The 21,912-nt window shown below is 42.7% G+C and overlaps 2 protein-coding genes across 3 annotated transcripts in view; both read left to right on the forward strand.

Moving 5' to 3' along the window:
• The first annotated feature begins 14,207 nt into the window (after positions 1-14,207).
• Positions 14,208-21,912, forward strand: part of LOC127032480 (olfactory receptor 12D1-like) — a 411,893-nt gene continuing 404,188 nt past the window's right edge. Inside the window, exon 1 of one of the 2 annotated variants that reach the window (XM_050919796.1) lies at positions 14,208-15,206. In XM_050919796.1, coding sequence (XP_050775753.1) covers positions 14,265-15,206 — 942 coding nt within the window. In that variant the 5' untranslated portion in view covers positions 14,208-14,264. Of the gene's footprint in view, positions 15,207-21,912 lie in introns of those variants that run through there. The other variant, XM_050919795.1, reaches the window with a different exon arrangement.
• On the forward strand, positions 18,838-19,773 carry LOC127032535 (olfactory receptor 14A16-like). The gene has a single exon (XM_050919838.1). The coding sequence runs from the start codon at positions 18,838-18,840 to the stop codon at positions 19,771-19,773; it is 936 nt and encodes a 311-aa protein (XP_050775795.1).

The following is a 21,912-nucleotide window of genomic DNA, read 5'->3' on the forward strand; positions in this document are numbered from 1 at the left end:
TTTTTTCAACTTTGGGTGGAGGGAATTGAGTGTCTGTGTCTTTGTTTTCTGGCTGCCTGCTTTCTCTGAGCTTTGGAGAAGTAGTTTCTATTTTCTAGTCTTCTGTTTCCAAGTGTAGGACAAAGAGATCAGATAGTAAGTTATATGGTTTCTTTTCTTTGGTATTTGCATGAATATAAGTGCTGGAGTGCTTTGATTTGTATTCTTTTTGAATAAGGCTGTTTATTCAATATTCTTTTAAGCAATTGACCCTGTGTTGTATCATCTAATACAGAGAGAACATTTGTATGTATTTTTCTTTCTTTTTATATAAAGCTTTCTTTTAAGACCTGTTGGAGTTTTTCTTTACTTCAGGGAAATTGAGTCTGTACTCACCAGGGAATTGGTGGGAGGAAGAAGTCAAGGGGAGATCTGTGTGTTGGATTGCTAGCCTGACTTTGCATTCCCTCTGGGGGAATAGGAAAGTACTTTTTGCTTCCAGGACTGGAAACAGAGAGGGGGAGTCACTCTGTGTAGTTTCACAGAGCTTATGTCTGTGTATCTCTCCAGGAGCATCTGGAGGGGGGAAGGGAAAAAGGATTATTTCCCTTTGTTGTGAGACTCAAGGGATTTGGGTCTTGGGGTCCCCAGGGAAGGTTTTTCAGAGGGACCAGAGTGCCCCAAAACACTCTAATTTTTTGGGTGGTGGCAGCAGGTACCAGGTCCAAGCTGGTAACTAAGCTTGGAGGTTTTCATGCTAACCCCCATATTTTGGACGCTAAGGTCCAAATCTGGGACTAAGGTTATTACAGTGGCCCAGAGCCTGGGTCTGTGTTGCAGCAGGCTAGGGTGTCTGGCTCAACAAGGCAGGGTTCTGGAGTCCCAAGGTGGCAGGGAAAATGGGCTCGGAAGTAATTTCAGTCCCAAGGGGATCTCTGTGACCGAACCCATCACAGTGGCGTGGTCGAGCAGGATATGTGCCCAGCTGATTGCTTTGAGACACTGGGAGTGATTTTTAAGTGTGTTGTCTGGAGGACAGACAAAGTGCTTATTCAGGAAAGGAAAGATGACTCCTTTGGTTGCAAAATTGACTGGGAAAGCTCTGGATATATTCAGTAAGATGTCTATTGCTGCGGCTTCAAACTATGGTCTATTTAAGGAATTGGTTTTGAAACAGGTTCAGAGTATGCCCAAAACCTAGAGGGTTAAATTCACAACTCTTTCAACTCCTAGAGCCCTTCTACAGCACAGATGATTTGTATACACCTTCACCGGGAGCCAAAGTGGCAGGATTCCGGGAGCCCTGTGAGTCCTATGTTGTTTTAGTCTCCCTGCTGATTTATTAGGAGAATAAAAGATAGACCCCAGAACTGAGGCAGACTACGGACACCGCATTCTGAGAAAACAACGGTGAACCTCCAACGCCAGCAATGTGGGCCACATAGACAGGTAACCAGTACCCACAATCTTGACAAGCTTTTTTCCAAAATAACTCCTATTTTGGAAAAATAGGTAGAGCCTTTTTGACAATCTGGCTAAAGATTGTAGTGCCTCACTGGGAGCCTAGTTCTTCTGAAAATCTGGCCCTAGTGGTGGGTGTGAGACCTTCTGAAAATTCTGGCCAATGTGTCTGGAAGCTCCAAGAACCATCACAACTTTGAGCATTTGCTAGAAGAGGATGAACAAAATCTTCCTTCCTTGACCTACAATCAGCTTGATTCCAGGCTGAGGTTTCAAGAGAATTGATTTTATTCTTAGATGCAACGTGAAACAAACACCCCCGTGTAGACATTGGAAGAGGGAGTCTGAAATGGATCTGCCACTACACCACGTTGCCTTTCATCAGTAGCCACCTGAGCAAGAGGGTAACCATTGGCCTAGAGGTGAAAGGCCCATAGCCCATGTTCAGAAGTCTTCAGCAGCTAGATCTTAGGAATGGAAAAGCTTAATGATCTTTCTCTGGGGTGGTTACTTCCAAAGACTTGTATATAGTGCTGGGTGAAAGATTTTTGGATGAATATTATATTTAGTGAAATATTTTGGTGGACCCAAAATGATTGCTTGGTTTCAGCAAGAAAAGTGAAAAAAAAAGAAAAAGATCTGCAATGTTGTTCTAATTTAGGTTAGGCTAGGTAACAGGGAAAAACTAAATTGCTTGCACAAGTGAGCATATTTGTCTGAAAGGATGTAGAGGCTGGGCTTTAAGGGGCAGAGAGCCTCATTGCAGTAGTTGGCAGCTTTGCTTTCCCCATGGAGCTTCCAAGCATTCTGGAGGAGGCCAGGAAGCTGCATTTTTCCAGTTGAAGGACAAGTTTGGAAAGAACTGTGGAGTTTTGTTGAAGAGGGTAATTCCCTGACTGGGAATCGAACCTGGGATGTGGCGGTGAAACAGCCATATCCTCACCACTAGACCACCAGGGAAACTGGCTTTGGGCTGTTGGGCTTGACTTTCTAGACCTACTTTCTGTCCAACTGAGACCATTCGTTCCTCTTCAAAGGCAGTTAACATAAGGTCTGAGCTCTTCGTTTCCTTACAGTTCCCTTCCTATTTTTAGCACAGTCAACTGGTATAAAAGAGAACCAGAAAATATATTTTAACCAATTTCCAGTATTGTTATATATTGAGGCCATGTCTTTTTGTTTGTTTGTTTGTTTGTTTTAAAAAAAACCAGATTCATTGCTATTTTGTTTTACTCTCCAAGGGCTTACAGAAATGTACGAGAGATGAATAAGATGTGGTTGGAATCATCAGCCTCAAGCAATCTCCACCCCAATGAAGAGGGCTGGTGGAGGATTTGAGAAAGAAGCAGTTATCTCAACTACTGAGCACTGGCGAAGATATAGCAAGAAGTAGAGAAGCTATAGATCCCTGACGAGGGGGGCAATCAGCTTCTGAAAGGTTACTTTTTCCCTCTCTTGCCTGGGCTAGAAGCGCCTCACCTCTCTTAGGAGCATGGAGTTGTCAATTTGTCTTCTCTTCAGGACCTACTAAAGGTCCCAGACAGCCTCAGCTAGTTGAGAGGACAAAGAGTGGATTCCATTGTGCCCTGAGAACATAAGGGAAAGAGTGATGTCTAAGAGTGCGAAATCAAACCCCCGACGTGGGGCTTGAACCCTCGAGCCTGAGATTAAGAGTCTCAAGCTCTACCAACTGAGGTAGTCAGGCTAGGTTTGCAAATATTGCAAAAGCACAGACAGTGCAAAAGAAGAGCGAAGGAAGTTTCTTTGCATGCTGAGATTCGTTTCCTGACATTTGCCTTCTTTCCTGGTTCCTTCGCTCTCCGGCTAGCAAACAGGGCCCGTTCCAAGGCTAGTTAGATACTGGTGTCTAGACCAGAGAAGTGGGGTTCATCTAGCAGCTGCTCAGAGAAACCTGTGCGGGAGGGTGGAATTTAGGATTCTCCCACCAGGAGGAGGTGCTGTTTCTCATCAAAAGCTTCTCAGCACCCAAAGAGGGGGCAGACAAGACAGTTCCCCACCGGCCGCCAGAGACATCTTTTTGCAGGGAATCAGAACCCCCTGGGGTAAAACTCCTCCAAGGATGCGCGGCTCCAGGAATGTCAGAGAAGGGAAGGACTCTTTGCTTTAGGAGGTGGGTGCAGAAACCTGCAGGTCGTCAGGTCCCTCCAGCGTCCGATGAAACCATTTGGGGGGAAGGGGCCGGGGTAGACAAAGACAGGAAAGAAGGGCTTGCAGGCCCTGTGCAAACACCATGTTCCCAGCGGTCCAAGAGAAGCGGGTGGGGGTTGGAGCATTTTGGCTGCTTTCTGAGAGCACAGAACTGACAACCTGGCAATGCTCAGAGCCCCATTCCACGGAGTCAGAATGCTATCAGCTCCCAGGGAGGGGGAGCAACACCCGTCCCTAAGTTTCTACGCAAGGATTCCTATCGGCTGCGTGTCCTTCCCTGAGAGGGTGGCGTTGGGGTAAGCGAAAGGAGCGGAGGCTTGTTCCTCTTGGGTTTTCTTTGGGTTGGTCTTGTGATCCTGAGGGAGGAAGCTGAAGCATAATTTGAGTTTTTTCATTGCCTTCGGTTGGGCTAAGATTGTGATCCTGAGCACAGAGGTTCCAGCTCTTAACCCCTCAGGGGAATGGACAAAGGACGAACTTAATCTGTTGGACAGAAAGGAGCCTGAAAAAATCAGCGTATGCTTCCGGTTCCTCCATCAGGATCACAGGAGAAACCCAGAAAATCCCAAGAGGAACAATTCTTCTCGGCTTTATTTACCTCCATCGCAGTCCTCTCCACCTCTTCTTCTGCCTACCTAGTTGCTCTTGGATGGAAAAAGGTCCTTGAGCTGATAGAATTTCTGAGAGAGAAACTGAGAGAGGGGCTTTGAGGCCTCCTGATAGGATGTTGACACAATCTAAGAGGGCTCTTGGTTGTAGCTGCCTCCTATCTCTGCTCCCTAGGTTGTCAATTCTGTACCCTCAGGAAGCAGGCAAACCAGAGTAGGTAGAGCACCCAGTTTCAGGCTCAATCCCAAACCCTGAGACTAAGAGTCTTACCTTCCATTTATCAGTGTTTACTGTACTGCGCCCTTCTTTCTCCAGCTGTATGTTTGACATCCATACCTGCCCAACATCAAGCAATGCCAACTTTCTGGTGGGGAATAAACCGGAATTCACCCAACTAGGTGCCTTGAATGCATGGATTCTGAAGGTATTGAAAATTCCCCTAACTTCTCGGCCCGCTACTCTACAAAAGCTCCTAAACAAGTGCTCTTCCAGGCCACTTGCTGAGGTAGTGTCAGAAATGGAATTTGAACCCACGCCTCCGGAGGGAGACTAGAAGCCCCACTAGTGGGAAAGACAGAGCCTTGAATCTGGCACCTTAGCCCACTCAGCCATCCTGACACAGAGACACAAAACACCTCTCTCAACCCTTGTTTTCTTCAACATTGTATGGGCCGCTCAAGGAGGCCAAGACAGCATCTCTCTTTCAACACCTACATCACATCTGGTTTTTAGATACCATCACCCTCATCTAAAGCTGCAGGTTTCCTACAGCCCTGTGCATTCTCAGGTGTTCTAATCTCCCCCCTCTCTTATTCAGGGAATAAAAGATAGATACTAGGATAGAGGCAGAATAGAGACACTTAGCTTAATGAGAACCTCAAACTCCCGCATGGCGGGCCACATAGTCAAGCAGCCAGCACTCACAGTCGGTACCGGCCTTCTTTGTTTTTTCTTCCAAAATCGCTCAGCAGTCAGGGTGTTGAGCCCTTCTGGAAATCTTGCAAAAGAGTTTGGAGCCTGAATGGGAGTTGAGTTCTTATGAAAACAATGTTTTTGTTTTGTTTCACCAAGAAAATTGGGAGAAAAAAAAGATTAATCTAAGGTTAACCTTGATGTTTCTTGCTGTTTTCGTTCAGCTCCACTAGGCTTTTTTGAAAGCTGGTCCATTCCCCATTGCAGAGGGTAGAAGCAGAGAAAGTGAAGGAACCCCTGTGCTCAGCATCACAAGCTGAGCCCAAGGAAAAGCATTGAAACACGCTCAAATGACGCTTTAGGTTCATCCGTCAGAATCACAAGATCAAGACAAAGAAATCTCAAGAAGAAGACTCCTCTACTTTCATTTACCCCATCGCAGCCCTCTTGACTTCTTCTTCTGCCTACCTAGAGGCTCGTCCAGGAAAATCACTCAGCTGATTATAATTTGGGCAGAGAAACCCAGGGAGGGCTTGTGCTGCCCCTCCATGTGAGCGGATTGCATTCTGACTTGGTCTACGGGGCGGGGGGTGGTCTCTCAGCTTTGGCTTCCCCAGTTTGTCAACTCGGTGAAGGAAGGAAGCAGGCTTTCCTTGGCTTTCGCAAGCCACTTTCTGTCCAAATTGGGAAACTGGTCCAGTCTCCATTCCCCTGTGAGAACAAGAGCAGAGAGTGAAGGAAGCCCTCTGCTCACTTTCACCAACTGAACCCAATCCCAGGTTTTGAAAGAAATGGAATTACGCTTCCCGTTCCTCCATCAGGATCACCAGAGAAACAGACAAAAATCCTGAGGAACAATTCTTTTCTCTTTTATTTACCCCCAACGCAATCCTCTCCGCTTCTTCTGCCTCCCTCGAGGCTCTTCTAGGGAGAAAAATCATTGAGCTGACAGGATTTGGGGGACAGAAACCGAGAGAGGGAGTTTGATGGCTCCTGAGAGGATGTTGACACGATCGAAGAGCTCTCTCGGTCTTAGAAGCCTCCTAACCTGGCTCCTTTGTTGTCAATACTGTGCCGTCAGGAAGCAGCGAAAGCAGGGTAGGTAGAACACCCGGTGATGTTGCGCTCCATACGTTTTATGGGTATATGCTTATAAGTGTGAATGTGATGTAAGTGGAATATGCTTTACGTAAAAGGTCTCTTGTAAGGTATCATAAGAAAGGTTCTAAGCTACTGAAGATATGCCTTCTATTTGTATGCATGTCTCCTTCTTGTATCTGAAGCCAGAAATATGAAGTCTAACTCTGCGGTCCTATTGTAATTATGCAAAGCGTGGGCCATTAATTGTGGTTTTTAACCTTGATGGCTCCCATTGACCCAGACAATTGTTTGTAAATGGTTTTTTGGCCTGCAAACCTTCCTGTGCACATGTGGGCCAAGCCAGGAAGAATAGAGACTAGGGGTCTTACAGAGACCACGATACTGGAATCCATCTTAAATCTTGTCTTTTTCCATTTAGATTGTTCCCGAACGGCCCCATGATTTGCCAATGTTTTTATGGCTTACTCAGAACAACACTTCCTCGGGTCTTGTCCCCTAGCAGCCTTACTCTACTTTCACTACATTGATGACATCTTCATCATCTGGACCCACGGGAAGGAGGCCCTTTAGTAATTCCACAAGGGTTTTATCTATTTCCACCCCACTGTCAACCTCAGCCTGGACCAGTCCACACAGAAGATCCACTTCCTGGACACTACACTGCAAATAAGCGATGGTCACATAAACACCACCCTTTACCAGAAACCTACTGACCGCTATACTTACCTACATGCCTCCAGCTTTCATTCAGGCCACATCACATGATCCTTTGTCTATAGCCAAGCCCTAAGATACAACCGCAATTGCTGCAATCCCTCAGATGGAGACACACACCTACATGATCAAGCAATACCCACCTGGGGTATTGAAGAAAGAGACTAACAGAGACAAAAGGGTACGCAGATGTCACCTACTACAAGACAGGCCCAACAAAGAAAGTAACCAAAAGCCACTAACCATCACCTACAGCCCCCAACTAAAACCTTTCTAGCACATCATGAAGGATCTACAACCATCCTGAAGGACGATGTCACTCTCACAGACCTTGAGGGACAGGCCGGTCCTCACTTACAGACAACCCCCTAACCTGAAGCAAATACTCACCAGCAACTACTCACCACACAACAGAAACACTAACCCAGGAAGCAGTGCCTGCAACAAACCCCTTGCCAACTCTGTCGGCATATCTATTCAATCGACACCATCATAGGACATAACCACATCAGTCATGCCATCAGGGGCTTGTCCACCTGCACATCTACCAATGTGATATATGCCATCATGTGCCAGCAATGCCCCTCTGCCATGTACGCTGGCCAAACCGGACAGTCTCTGTACAAAAGAATAAACAGACACAAAGCAGACATCAAGAATTGTAACTTTCAAAAACCAATAGGAAAGAATTTCAGTCTCCCTGGACACTCAATAACAGATTTAAAGTGGCTATTCCTCAACAAAAAAACTTCAACAACAGACTCAAATAAATTTGAAAATTTGCACTATCAGATTAAGCCTGAATAAAGGCTGGGAGTGGCTGGGTCACTACAAAAAATCACTTTCCCTATGTTGATAATCACACCTTCTTGTCAACTGTTGGGAATGGTCCACATCTACCATGATTGAACTGGCCTCGTTAACACTGACCCCCCCACTTGGTAAGGCAACTCCCATCTTTTCATGTGCTGTATATTTATACCTCCTTACTGTATTTTTCACTCCATGCATCTGATGAAGTGGTTTATAGCCCACAAAAGCTTATGCCCAAATTAATTTGTTAGTCTCTAAGGTGCCACAAGAAGTCCTCATTGGTTAAATCTGGACAAGTAATTGCTCATATAACTATTGTGAATATGTTTATAGTAAATGAATGAGGCAGAAGTTAACTAAACTAAATATTGTGGGTATGTTAATAGTAAATAAAGTAGGCAGGAACTTCCTGAACTGGTAAGATTGCCTTAGACAATCTGCAAAGTGATTGGTGTGTGCAAAATTTGCAGTTATTGGTCCTTACATACAAGACGCACAGATGTTGGTAGATAGGAAAGATGTCTATTAAGTGTGTAGTGTTTGATATGAACTGGAATTGTGGTATCACCTTGCACATAAGCCCCCTGGATCTGGGCCTGGCCAGCATGGGTAAAGAGCTGTTACATGCCTAATAAAAAAGCCTTAGTGCTGAGCTGGAGTTGAAATGAGATGGTTTTTTTTGGATCCCAGAGAACTGGATAAAGCGTTCCAGAACTGAGTGAGGTGTTCTGGATAAGCCAAGTGGAAAGGTCTTGGAAGGAATCCCAACAATGGTATCAAAGTTTCCCAACACAATGAAGTCTTCTGAATGTCATCATCATGTCAGATACATATTAGAATCTTCCTCAACTCCTCCAAAAAGGCTTTGTTAGTTTGGGATTGACAGATTAGCAGGTTGAATAGGAAAATCATGAAAAAAAAAACTCCAGTTGACTTCACTGAGGGCATAACAAAGGCCATTTTCCTACTTTTCATCTGAAAAATTTCCATCACACTCTCAGTCATGTCCATAGGGGATGAAGTCTTCAAGTCATTACTGAAACATGGTAGACCGGGGACACTGGCTCACTTCTTTGCCCCTCTGATGCTCTGAGTTGCTTTGGTTCTGTTCATAAATACTATACTCTCTGCAAAATTGCATCTAATTTGCTAAATCTGTTTTAACCCTTCACGGTCTAATGGAACAATTAATCACAGTGAACCAAATTCAGAATCATGGTGGACCAGTTCAGTGGTTTTAGTAAAAATAAAATAAACAAATAAACAAACCCAACAACAATATTTGCTAACCAAGGTTTTCTTTTTTTAGGCTGGGATATTCAAATATATTGAATGGAAGTTGAGTGCCTAACTCCCTAAGGATTTTTGCTTTATTTATTTATTTTCCCAGCAGCTCCTGCCTGCTTGACTCTGTTCTCTGTGCTTGTAAAATGAATTAATCCGGGCCATTTGGACACTTCATCAGTTTACAAATTAAACTTTAATTCCCTACCTGAGTTTCTGTGAGCTCAGCCTGGGACCTGAGCGTGAATCTGTGTCTCAACTTCTTTGTCATCATCACCAGCAACAAACGCTCTATAGGCAATACCAAGCTTTAAGCTGTGCAGCCCCCTCTCCTTCACACCCTGCTGTCATGTACCCCTGTGCAGCCCCATCTCCTTCACACCCTGCTGTCATGTACCCCTATGCACTCCTGCTACTTTCTGTCATTTCGCAAAGGAATCATTGATGAAAAATCTGTTCACAACTCTGTTGCCAATATGCCAGCCAGGAATAGCCACCAGTCAGTTTCCCAGATCTGTGTTGACTTTGAAGGGCAGACAGGAGTAACAGTATTTACAATTTATTTATTTATATTTGTTGCTGAAAATCTGACTCGGCTACACATGGTTAGTAGATCTGTGTGTTGAGTAAGAAGAGGCCATTTTTACTGAATCACTTTTCCGAGCTTTCAACTATTAAAAATATAGAATTATTCAGGAATAAAAACATTTGTTATAATTATTTTTTAAATATTTCAAAAACATTTTAATATTTAAGTTTATAAAAAGAACCATTTTTCCAATGTTTGAAAATTTTCATGAAGATTTTAACTGAAAATGTTCAGGTTTTGGTATTTCAATCTTATTAATTATTACTATTAGTAGTAGTATTAATATTAGTTTGTTTTCCTTAGAAAAAGAGCTGAACATAGGGAAACAGGGGTAGCATTGGAGGAAACACAAAAAATGTGGTTTTCCCCAGTTTTTTATTGTCAGTTGAAAAAAAATTGCACAATTTCTGAAAATACTTTTGCATATTTTTAACTTTAATTAAAATGCGGTTTTTCAAAGAAAAAATAATCCCTCAAAAATTTTGACCAGCTAAACACATTTTATGAGAGAAAGACAAGGTAGGTTATATCTTTTATTGGGCCAGCTAATATTGATGGATGGGGCAAGTTTTCAAGTTCATCAACCTTTCCTCTGTCTCTGGCAGACAGGGTCTGAATGGGACCAAATCTGGTAGGTGTCCTCTAAGCAGACCTACCAGACTGGGCCCCGCATGAACACTATGCAGGTGAATACTTATCTTCTCTGGTTTGTGGATCACTCCAAACACCTAGAAGGAGATGGTATTGCTTATGCTCAAAGTCAGAAACTTAGGTGATGAGGGAATTGTTACCCTGGATGTTTAAGCATTGAGTGATTAAGATATAATCTAAAAATTAATAAATAAATACATTCGGTCAATGGTAGACCAGGGACACTGGCTCACTTCTTTGCCCCTCTGATGCTCTGAGTTGCTTTGGTTCTGTTCATAAATACTATACTCTCTGCAAAATTGCATCTAATTTGCTAAATCTGTTTTAACCCTTCACGGTCTAATGGAACAATTAATCACAGTGAACCAAATTCAGAATCATGGTGGACCAGTTCAGTGGTTTTAGTAAAAATAAAATAAACAAATAAACAAACCCAACAACAATATTTGCTAACCAGGGTTTTCTTTTTTTAGGCTGGGATATTCAAATATATTGAATGGAAGTTGAGTGCCTAACTCCCTAAGGATTTTTGCTTTATTTATTTATTTTCCCAGCAGCTCCTGCCTGCTTGACTCTGTTCTCTGTAGGGAACTCTTGGCTTGTTATGCACACACCAGTGAACCTCATGTAGTTCAGAGATTCTGCCCCAAAGGAGCCATCTAGAGAATGGAAATTGGTTCCCCCCTGTGATTCAGACTGTGAATATGATAAAAAGGTTCATTTGTTCCACAGATTCAGCACATCATCCAGAAGTTCATTCAATAGGAGCTTGCATCTCTCTTCTATTCTGAACAGATAGATACTCCTGATATTTCTCTTCAGTGCCCTTTGACAACAATCATTGTTATTGTTTCCATTACAAGGATGACCAACGTGGCCCCTGGCTGAGCTTTGAGGGAACAGCATGCGAGAGTCACCAAGGGTAGGAGTTTTAAATTTCCTCAGACTCCTTTTGAAAAGCTCCTGATTTTGGAAATGCAGGTAGCCCTAACAGCCAGTGCTTCGGAAACTTGTGTATTACCCCCAAAATTAAGGTAGGCTTCTAGACTAGGAGTTTCAAAACACAATGCATTTAGAAGGTGGCATAGGTTTCCTAGATTCATGAATTTCAAGGCCAGAAGGGACCATTATTATGATCTAGTCTGAAATCTTGTATAACTGGGCTTGGAAAAATTCAAATTTTGCTTTTTTTTAAAATATGTTTTTGATGGATAATATCAATGTTTATTTATAAACATTTTTATCACTTTAAATTTTCACAGTTGTGGGAAATTTAGGCAGGGCGGGAGGTCAGACAATAATTATGGAATGACAGTGGACATTGAGATTCAAAAGTTTAAGCTTTATAACCCTTAGAACACAAACTGTCAATGTCACACGTCAAAATATACGAAGTAAATAGCCTTAAATTAAACTCAAATGAGTTCTCAAGCAACATTTTTCTTATGTTGCCGAGCAATACATTTCTATTATCAACAGAAATATTTTGTCGTTGTTTTGTGTGTGTATGGTGAAATTGATGTTTAATAACATTTACTGATAAAAAGCTGATACCTCCAAGTCCACTTATGCAGCATTCATTACAGCTCATTTTATACACATTAAGGTTTGACTCCAATAAATGTTCCAGCATCATTTTTCTACCTTTGCCTATGTCTAAATTTCAATGATCAATGGCAATATTTTTCCGTTGGTTTGCGTGTGTACACTGAAATCAATGTTCACTGACATTTACTGATAAAACACAAATGCTTCCAAGCATATGTATAACATATGCCAAAGAATTCCACCAAATGATTCCTGTGTAACGTGTATGTGAGATATAGCAGATAGCAATGTAGTTTTTTTTAAAATCAGCCTAGTTTAGTGGCTAGAACCAACTAGGACTCAGGAAATCTATACTTTACCCCAGCTCAACCATTCACCTGCAGTGTGACCTTGGGTAGATGGTTTCCTCCCTTTGTTTCACCACACACCCTTTATTTAGCTTGTGAGCTCACTGGACTGGGGCAGGGCTATCTCTCACTATGTGTCTATATAGTGTAAACAGGGCTCTAATCTCAGTTGTCACCTTTAATTGCTATGGTATTGCAAATCATAGTGGACATGATGGGAAATGTCCAGTTTAATTGTTATTAGGCATATTGATCCTTAGATATAGCTTCCTTTTAATGTCCTAGGATTCTAAGCAGATAACCTCCAGTCTAAGCTCCATTATGAGTGTGCCAGACATGGCAATTTCGTGCAATATCCTTGGGATACCTTACTGGATTAAGTTTAAGTATTTTGGAGGTCCATTGTATTCAATGAATGGTTTCTGTATTATTGTGGGTCAGAATTGTATGCAACCTCTCAATGGGGGAGATGTGACAGATGTGAGATGTAGGGTGTTCAACAGACTGTATTGAAAAATGTGCCAGATAAGAACAGATTTTTGAGACAAAAGCGGGGGATATACCTGAGGACTATGTAGGGGGAGGTGAATGCAAAATCTCCACCTATGCTTATGCAAAATCCTAGCCACTTGTAGCTACACCCTGAGCAGTGAGCCATTGTCTGCTGATGACCTGTTACATGATGATAAGATCAAAGGCCCAAGATACCTAAAGGAAAGACAGAACTTTTCATGGTTGTTCTGGTTCTGAATCAGTTAAGAACTTGTAACTACAGGGAAAACCCAGTTGTGGATCTGATGGACTAACACCTACCAGAGCCTGAGGCTAGAGTTAGGTGGCCTCTGTTAGTCTTTTTAGCATGCATGTAGGTTATTTTATTATTTTTAATATGCTTTCTCTATAATGCTTTCACCCTACAATAAATGTCCTTGCTTATAAAGAACTGCATGGTTACATAACTGTGAGCCATTAAGCTGTTCATGGCCTTGGGAGAGAAAACAAAGCACTGGTGCTGGCATGTGTAGGCGGTCTGGCTAAACAGTATAGGCAGAGAACTGTGCAGCCTGGAGAAAGCTTGCTCAGGAGGGGGAGAAACATGGTTCTCTACCAAAGAAAGGTGACGGCTGAGGAGCCTAAAATGAGACCTTCATTGGACCCCCGGAGAGAATACAGGTGCAGTTGCCTTAAACTGTGAAAATGTCTACCAGATGCTATGAGTGATCCCCAGCTCTACTCGGAGCATGTCAGTTCTTCTCTAGGTGCCCCTCCTCTTCGTTCCAGTGAGAGTGGAGGGTAATAGAAATAAATTAATAACAACAACAGGAGTGTTAAACATTTTCCCCCTAAAAATCTCACAGAAGGGGCAATGAAAACCAATGGGATGTAAACTCTGAACAATACTTGATTTTGTTTCATGTTGGTTCAATTAAAATATTTGGATTGTTCATGGCAAACTGGGCTAATAAAGAGAGAACAATAAGAGTTTTAAAATCAGCACTCTACAATTTTCACTGGAGTCTGTCCTGTTTCTTTCAGGACCCCTTTTGCAAAAAAAAGCTAAAACACTCTGAGATCTGTGTTTGCTGGAATGACTGCTTTCCATGCGGCTATTTCCCGTTATCAGATATGCATAGTGTTTATCTGTGAAGAGTTCTTCACCTCTTGGGAACTGCTGCAAATGAATTAATCAAGGACCATGGTGAGGTTTAATGAGTGAGAGTAAGGCACTTTGGAGTCCCGCTTCAACATGGGTTGGAAGATGCTTTTGCAACTGCAAAGTAGTATGATTAATATGCCTACTTTTTATACATTACTCTTATCACTGCAGTGATAGAAAATCAAATTAAATCTAATCTATCTCAGCTTCAAAAAGAAATGAAAAATCCGTTATTATTTTGCCTCTTTGTACTATACAATTCTATCTGGATACACAATGCACCTATGGCTGCAGAAAGAAAACTCTCTACCACAAAATGTCTGACTCCAACCCAATGTATTGCACTGGTACCAGGTTCTGCAACCTAAAGAGGGTTAGAACCTTAAGCTGCTTTCACTTCCTGCTGCTTTGTCCTCTTCCCCCTGCAGGGATGGAGAACCAGACAGAGGTGAGCGAGTTCATTTTCCTGGGCCTCACCAATGTGAGGAGTCTTCAGTGTTATCTCTTTACCCTCTTCCTGCTGCTCTACATGGCCAGCATTTTGGGAAATGGAGCCACTGTGGCTGTGATACTGGCCGAGCCCCGGCTTCACACCCCCATGTACTTCTTCCTGGGAAATCTCTCCAGCCTAGACATCTTCTACTCCACAGTCACTGTGCCCAAGATGTTGGCCGGCTTCCTCTCAGGGCACCAGACCATCTCCTTCACCAGCTGCCTGTCACAGCTCCATTTCTTCCATTTCCTGGGCAGCAGCGAGGCCATGCTGCTGGCTGTCATGGCCTATGACCGTTACGTGGCCATCTGCAATCCACTGCGCTACACACAGGTCATGAGCCCACAGGCCTGCCTGCTGCTGGCAGGAGTCACCTGGGCCACTGGCTTCCTACATGCCCTGATGCACACGGTCATGACCTCTCTGTTGCACTTCTGTGGCCCCAACCGTATCCTCCACTTCTTCTGTGACATCAAGCCCCTGCTGAGCCTGGCCTGCAGCAGCACCCGCCTCAACCTGAGCCTCCTCCACAACGTCACTGGGATTATCGGTGTGAGTCTATTCATCATCACGCTCCTCTCCTACCTCTACATCATCACCTTCCTCTTCCTGAAGGTCCAGTCACGGGAAAGCAGGAGAAAGGCCTTCTCCACTTGCACCTCGCACCTCACTGTGATAGCACTGTACTATGGGACAGCGATCTTCGCCTACTTGCGTCCTTCCTCAGGAAGCTCCAGGAGCAAAGAGATGATCATCACCCTACTGTATAGTGTCATCACCCCAGCTCTGAATCCCCTCATATACACCCTGCGGAACAGTGAGGTGAAATACGCCACCAGGAAATTCATCACTAGAAAACTCTTTCTTGAAAGGAACTAAATAAAATGACTGCTTCTTGTTTTGAAGTGAAAAGGAGAGATGTTGACCAGGAGAATTATAATGTAGGGGATCTATCTTCAATATTCCCTGGAAAAATAGACTGTTGGAGACATTCTTGCAGTGACCAAGATGGAGATGGAAAAATGTCCTCCCATGATTTCTTCATCTCCAATTGTTATGGAGAAAAATGTTTGGAGATTAATTTTAAATATTATTCCCAAACAAAATTGGTATAAAGATTTATAATACATATGATTAATTGAAGTTAAACTACTTTACAGAGATATTGCATAGATTCCAAAACCAAGCACTACAAACCTTGGAAGTTGAAGGTTAAGATTTCATTTAAAAGAAATCCAACCCTGTTAAGGTCCACAAATGCACAGATCAGGCTTGCAAACCATCTTATCTCTGTTATGTCACAGATTCTTCCAACTTCTCTTCTTGTTAAAACACACTGAAATTTGGTACATAGGTCACATTTAAATATTTATTGATTTATTAGATGTAATTCTCGTTTCCTCCCATTATTCATCATAAATGAAATTTCTTTCTCTAGAAATCTCTACTCTGGCTTTTGTTCACAACTGGCAACTAATGCATACCATTGTGATCGAGGTATTTTAATGTCTGTGCAGCCAGCTTAAATGAACCTGATTTTTAAAGCCCCATTGATTTATTTCTTTTCCACACACCCCTCTTCTGGTCACAACAATGGAGAGTTAAGATTTTTTGGATGCCCCAACTGTGCATGTAATAAACCTTGTGTGCTTATTTGTGGTATCTGTCTTAGTACATTTAAGAATTGTGAATGATCTTATGAAATGACTATATCTGTATGAAATTTCTGACAGTAGCTCAGCCCCAACTTTCCACCCCAATGTCCTTCTTCCTGGGCAAAACATCTTCTATTCCACAGGCACCATACCCAAGATGCTGGCCAGCTTCCTCTCAGGGCACCAGGCCATCTCCTTTACCAGCTGCCTCACCCAGTTCCACTTCTTCCACTTCCTGGGCAGCAGGAAGGCCATTCTGCCAGCTGTCATGGCCTGTGACTGCTACAAGGCCCTCTTTAACCCGCTGCACTACACGCTGGTCTGGAACCCACAGGCCTGCCTGTGACTGATAGCAGCCTGGGCCCCACTTCATCCCTGAACATGCTGATGCAACAGTCATGACCTCTTGCCTCTGTTTCTAGTGCCTCGGCTGCTTCTATGACTTCCTTTGTGACATCAAGCCCTTGCTGAGCCTGGCCTGCTGCAGCACCCACCTCAACCTGAGCCTCCTCAAAATCATCACTAGGGGCTTCACACTGGGTTCTTTTGTCCCCAACTTCCTGCTGTACCTCTACTTAATTTCCTTCCTCCGGACAATCATGCTCTCATTGAATGCCCATGGGATTTAGGCACTTAGCTCACATAGGAGCATTGATAAATGCCAGTCAGTGCCTGTCTCCATCTAATTAGATGCCTAAATCCATTTGTAATTCTGGCCTACAGATGACACAGAAGCTGGGCTGGAATCAAGGAACCCTGGAGGAGATCATAGGCCCTGTGCTAGGCAGGGGATCAGATTAGAGGATAACAAGTACCCTTTTGGCTTTATCACCAATGCATCTATGCACTTGCCGCTGGGCCTTTGCTGCTGAGCTGTGCGGGGCTCCAGGGAGTGAGTCCCGCTAGCCTTTAGAAAATAGAAGTGAATAAATCACCTTCCTGCAGTGTCAGTCCTTTAATACCAGCACAAATCAAAGCCAGGTACACACATCTCACCCGCAGAAAGCAACAGATCAGAGTCTAGTTTAGTCACAGAGTGAGGAGTGAAAGGATGCTCAGATACCTTGGCCTTTAGCTTCTAGGTGGTATATAGATAGATATTGACCAAAGAGTCCTGGTGCTGGATGACAGAATGGGTCATATGTTGGGGAAAAAATCCACAAAGATCAGCACAGTAAGTTTGTTATTTCAGTTAAATATGTTTGGGGATCAACATACAGGAGAAAATTAAGATGATAAATATGAACTACAATATGAACTCGTTAAGATTTTACTCTCAGTTTAATCAATTATCTACTGCTGATAGGAATTTTTCCGCCTCTCAGGAAAAGGTTGACTTTTCACTAAAAAAGCAAAATCTTTTTTTTTTTTAATTTTTGCCAAAACTGGATTTTTTTTAATCAAACCAAAAATGTTTGTTTTTTTGAGTTTTCACATTTTTTACACAATAAACCCAAAATGTTTGAGAAAAGCAGAAAGAGTCTGAGATTTGTTGTTTGGAAAAAACAATCTCCATTATAAAAGACAGCTAAAAATTTCCAAGCAGCCTTAAACTTTAAATAAGTTGGGGAACATTAATATTCTCTGATAAAGTATTAATTTCAAGTCCATTTATTCTATTGCATCTGTGTGATTTCTCTTTCAAAGGGATAGTTGCAAGAAGGTAACAACTGAATAACTGGTAAAGTTGATAGTGCAGAGACTGTGTTTTATACAGACTAGCCCCTTTTAACCCTGAGCTGGAGCTGAACCAAGCAACCAAACCCTGTCTATCCTCACCCCGTTCAAGGACATACGGGGGCTCACTGGAAGTAGAACCCTGAACTTCTGGCCTAGCTTCACACTGCTGCTGGCTGAGTATATATGGTGTAAATGAGTGTGCAGAACTTACACATAACAAGACACGGGGCCATGTTTCCAAAGGTATTTCGGCACCTAGTGGGATTTTCGGAAGCACCTAGGAGCTCACAACTTGTTAATTTCAAAGGGTGTTGAGGGCCTAGATGTTTTGAAAATCCCACTAGGTGCCTCAATGCCTTTGAAAATCTGCCCTCAGCCCCTTTCCAAAAGCCCTTACAGTCCTAGCAGACACAGAAGAGAAGGAGGTGGGGAACAGAGGCAGAAAGAGGGCAAATGACTTGTCCAAGGTCACACAGTAGGTCACTGGCAGAGACAAGAACAGAGCCCCGGTGTCCTGACAGCCACTGCACCGCACTGCACAGAGTAAATGATACAACATAGCAATGATGGAGGCGCGCTGCTAGTCCATTGTTACATGCAGGCAGAAGTGCAGCTGGGGTTGTTGCCATAAATCAGTTTGGAAGCAGGCAGCCAGTCGTCTAAGCAAATAGCTTGAGGTAGAAACATTACAGATGAGCTGCTACTTACGATGCTGGAGGAGTTTATGTCATATTGCCCTGCAAAGTGGGAATCAGGCTGTGTTGGCATTTCAATCTCTTAATTTCTTGACCAAACTGTGAGCTTGGTGATGGTCACAATAGAGGTACCATCTTTGAAAAAACTGTTGGGTTTGGAGTGTGCCTGGTTCCATTCTTCACACTGTATTTTATCAAACCACACCTTGGGCCAAATCCTCAGATGGGGTAAAGCGACAAAGATCCATTAACTTTAAAGGAGCTGATCAAATTTACATTCGTGCGATAATAGAATTGTCAGAGGCAAGGAGCACTAACAATACCTAATCATTGCAAGTGACGAGTTCTGTGTACCTTTGACATTCATATAATGAGGTATTAGGGTAAGAACAAACAGGATAATTCTCTCTATCACCCTAATGCTGATCATTGTCCTTCTCATTCCCTCCACAGCCATCATACGATGTACTGAGGAAGAAAATGTCCAACCAAACCGCTGTAACCGAGTTCCTTCTCCTGGGATTCTCTGACAATCAGGAACTTCAGATTTTACACTTTGTGGTGTTTCTACTGCTTTACCTGATATCCCTGCTGGGGAACCTTCTCATTATCACAGCCATAGCCCTCCACCGCAACCTTCACACCCCCATGTACTTCTTCCTCATGAATCTGAAAATCCTAGATATTGGCTCCATCTCTGTCACCATCCCCAAATCCATGGCCAATTCCCTCATGAACACCAAATGGATTTCTTATTCTGGATGTGTTGCCCAAGTCTTTCTCTTTGCCTTCTTTACTTCAGCAGATTATGCTGTACTGACCGTTATGACGTATGATCGATACGTCGCCATCTGCCAACCATTGTACTATGAGACTGTGATGAACAGGAGAGCTTGTGTCCAAATGGCAGCCAGTGCCTGGATCAGTGATATTCTTTACTCTGCAGTGCACACTAGAAACACATTTGCAATATCCTTTTGTGGCGGCAAGATGGTGGATCAGTTCTTCTGTGAAATCCCCCAGCTCCTCAAATTCGCCTGCTCTGGTTCAGACCTCAGTGAACTTGGGTTTCTCATTTTTAGTTTATTCTTATGGTTAAGCTGCTTTGTTTTCATAATTGTGTCATATGTTCAGATCTTCACCACAGTGGTGAGAATCCCCTCTGAGCAGGGCCGACATAAAGCCTTCTTCACCGGCCTTCCTCACCTCATTGTGGTCTCCTTGTTCCTTTGTACTGCCATTTTTACATACCTGAAACCCATCTCCAGCTCTCCATCAGTTCAAAATCTCTTGGTGGCTGTTCTCTATTCTGTGTTACCACCAATGATGAATCCGATCATCTACAGCATGAGGAACAAGGAGCTAAAAGGTGCACTGAATAAACTGATAGATTGGAGATTATTTACTGGGAATTAAATATCCATATTTATTTTTTGATCATGATTTCATTCTGTGTTTCTTTAGAAATATAATTATCTGACAATATTATTGTGTCCATGAGAACATAACATGCTACCTCTTCATGCAGAATTGGGTATTTATCCTAGTAAAAATCCAGACAAACTTAACTGAAGAGAAAAAAAGAGTTATTATACATTTACATAAAAGTAAGTGAGATCATTATCTATCTATCTATCTATCTATCTATCTATCTATCTATCTAGTGTTTATATACTGTTAGCCATCACCATGCTATATGAGCACCTTGCACATAATATCAGTAGCCATAGCAAAAGTCCTTAGTGGAGTCTCTGGCTCTTCTTACTTTGAGAGATAAGAAGTCGGACTGAGGTATCAATGCACATGTTGTTTGTTTCTCTATTTTTTAATTTATTTTTCTTTAGCTGGTTGGTTGGTGGTTTGATTTGTTTCTTTGTTCCAGGTGGTTTTGGAGGTGGAATGGCCCAGGGACACAGTGAGTATTTGGTTCCACAGGAGTGCCCATATATCATCTCTTTGATGGTTTTTTTTCTGAGCGCACTGAAGGTTCGCTCCCCACAATGATACAAGGGTGCAGAAGAGATTTCTGCATGGTTGAATTCCTGCTTAAATGTTTATGTTTATATTGTTGGGGTATTATTGTATTATTAATGATGTGTTGGAGAACAAAGAACCTCAGGGAGGCATGTTTTTATCGTTTTAACTTAAACAATTATTTTAAAGCTGTGTCATTGGTGCTGTGGTGGAAAGGCTGTTCTGAAGAGAAACTTTTTCCAGTGTCTTCTAAAGAAATATGACTCGGGATAATGAGGCCAAAATTGCATCCCATTCCAGTTACTGAGGTCTAGCCATGACTTCAAAGAGATCAGGTTTTGGCCAATAGCCAGTACACACAAGGATCCAGATTTGCGTGACAGCACCCTGGAAAAAGTGAGGGTGACAGAGATGTAAGGGTCACATTTTCCAACTCAGCTAGACCACCACCAGTGCAGAGTAGATCCCCCGACATCACCACTATAATACTGATGATATTCTGGCCCAAAGTCTCTGGGCTACACTCAGTAGTAATATAAACACTGGGGTAAGTAACTTGTCTGGGGTCATTTTGTTCTAACCTTGGTGTAAGTGGAAAAGTGCCATCACATGCACTGATTTGGTGTTCCATATGCCATCCAGTATATATGTAATAGCATGTGATTAGATAGACAGACAGACCAGATAGGCCCATAAGAACAGCCATACTGGGTCACACCAAAGGTCTATCAAATCCAGTATCCTGTCCTCTGACATTGGCCAATGGCAGGTGCCCCAAAGGGAATGAACAGATAGGTTATCATCAAGTCATCCACGCCCTGTCACCCAATCCCAGTTTCTGGCAGACAGAGGCTAGGGACACCATTCCTGCCCATCCTGCCTAATAGCAATTGATGGACCTATCTTCCATTAACCTATCTAGCTCCCTTTTGAACCCTGTTATAGAATTGGCCTTCACAACACTGTCTGGCAAGGAGTTCCAGAGATTGACAGTGCATTGCATGAAAAAAATACTTTCTTGTGTTTGTTTTAAACCTGCTACCTATTAATTTCATTTGGTGGCCCCTTGTTCTTGTATTATGAGAAGGAGTAAATAACACTTTCTTATTTACTTTCTCTATACCACTCATGATTTTATAGACCTCTATCATATCTCTCCTCAGTCACCTCTTTTCCAAGCTGAAAAGTCCCAATCTTATTAATCTCTCCTCATACGGAAGCTGTTCTGTACCCTTAATCATTTTTGTTGCCCTTTTCTGAACCTTTTCCAATTCCAATATATCTTTTTTGAGATTGGGCGACCACATCTGCATGCAGAATTCAAGGTGTGGGTGGACCATGGATTTATATAGAGGCAATATGATATTTTCTATCTTATTATCTATCCCTTTCTTGATGATTCCCAACATTCTCTTGGCTTTTTTGACTGCTGCTGCACATTGAGTGGATGATTTCAGAGAACTATCCACAATGACTCCAAGATCTCTTTCTTGAGTGGTTACAGCTAATTTAGACCCAATCGTTGTATGTATATACTTAGGATTATGTTTTCCAAAGAATTTGTTTGCATTTATCAACATG

This window comes from Gopherus flavomarginatus, chromosome 12 (genome assembly GCF_025201925.1).
Source record: "Gopherus flavomarginatus isolate rGopFla2 chromosome 12, rGopFla2.mat.asm, whole genome shotgun sequence".
In the NCBI taxonomy this organism is placed as follows: Eukaryota; Metazoa; Chordata; order Testudines; family Testudinidae; genus Gopherus; species Gopherus flavomarginatus.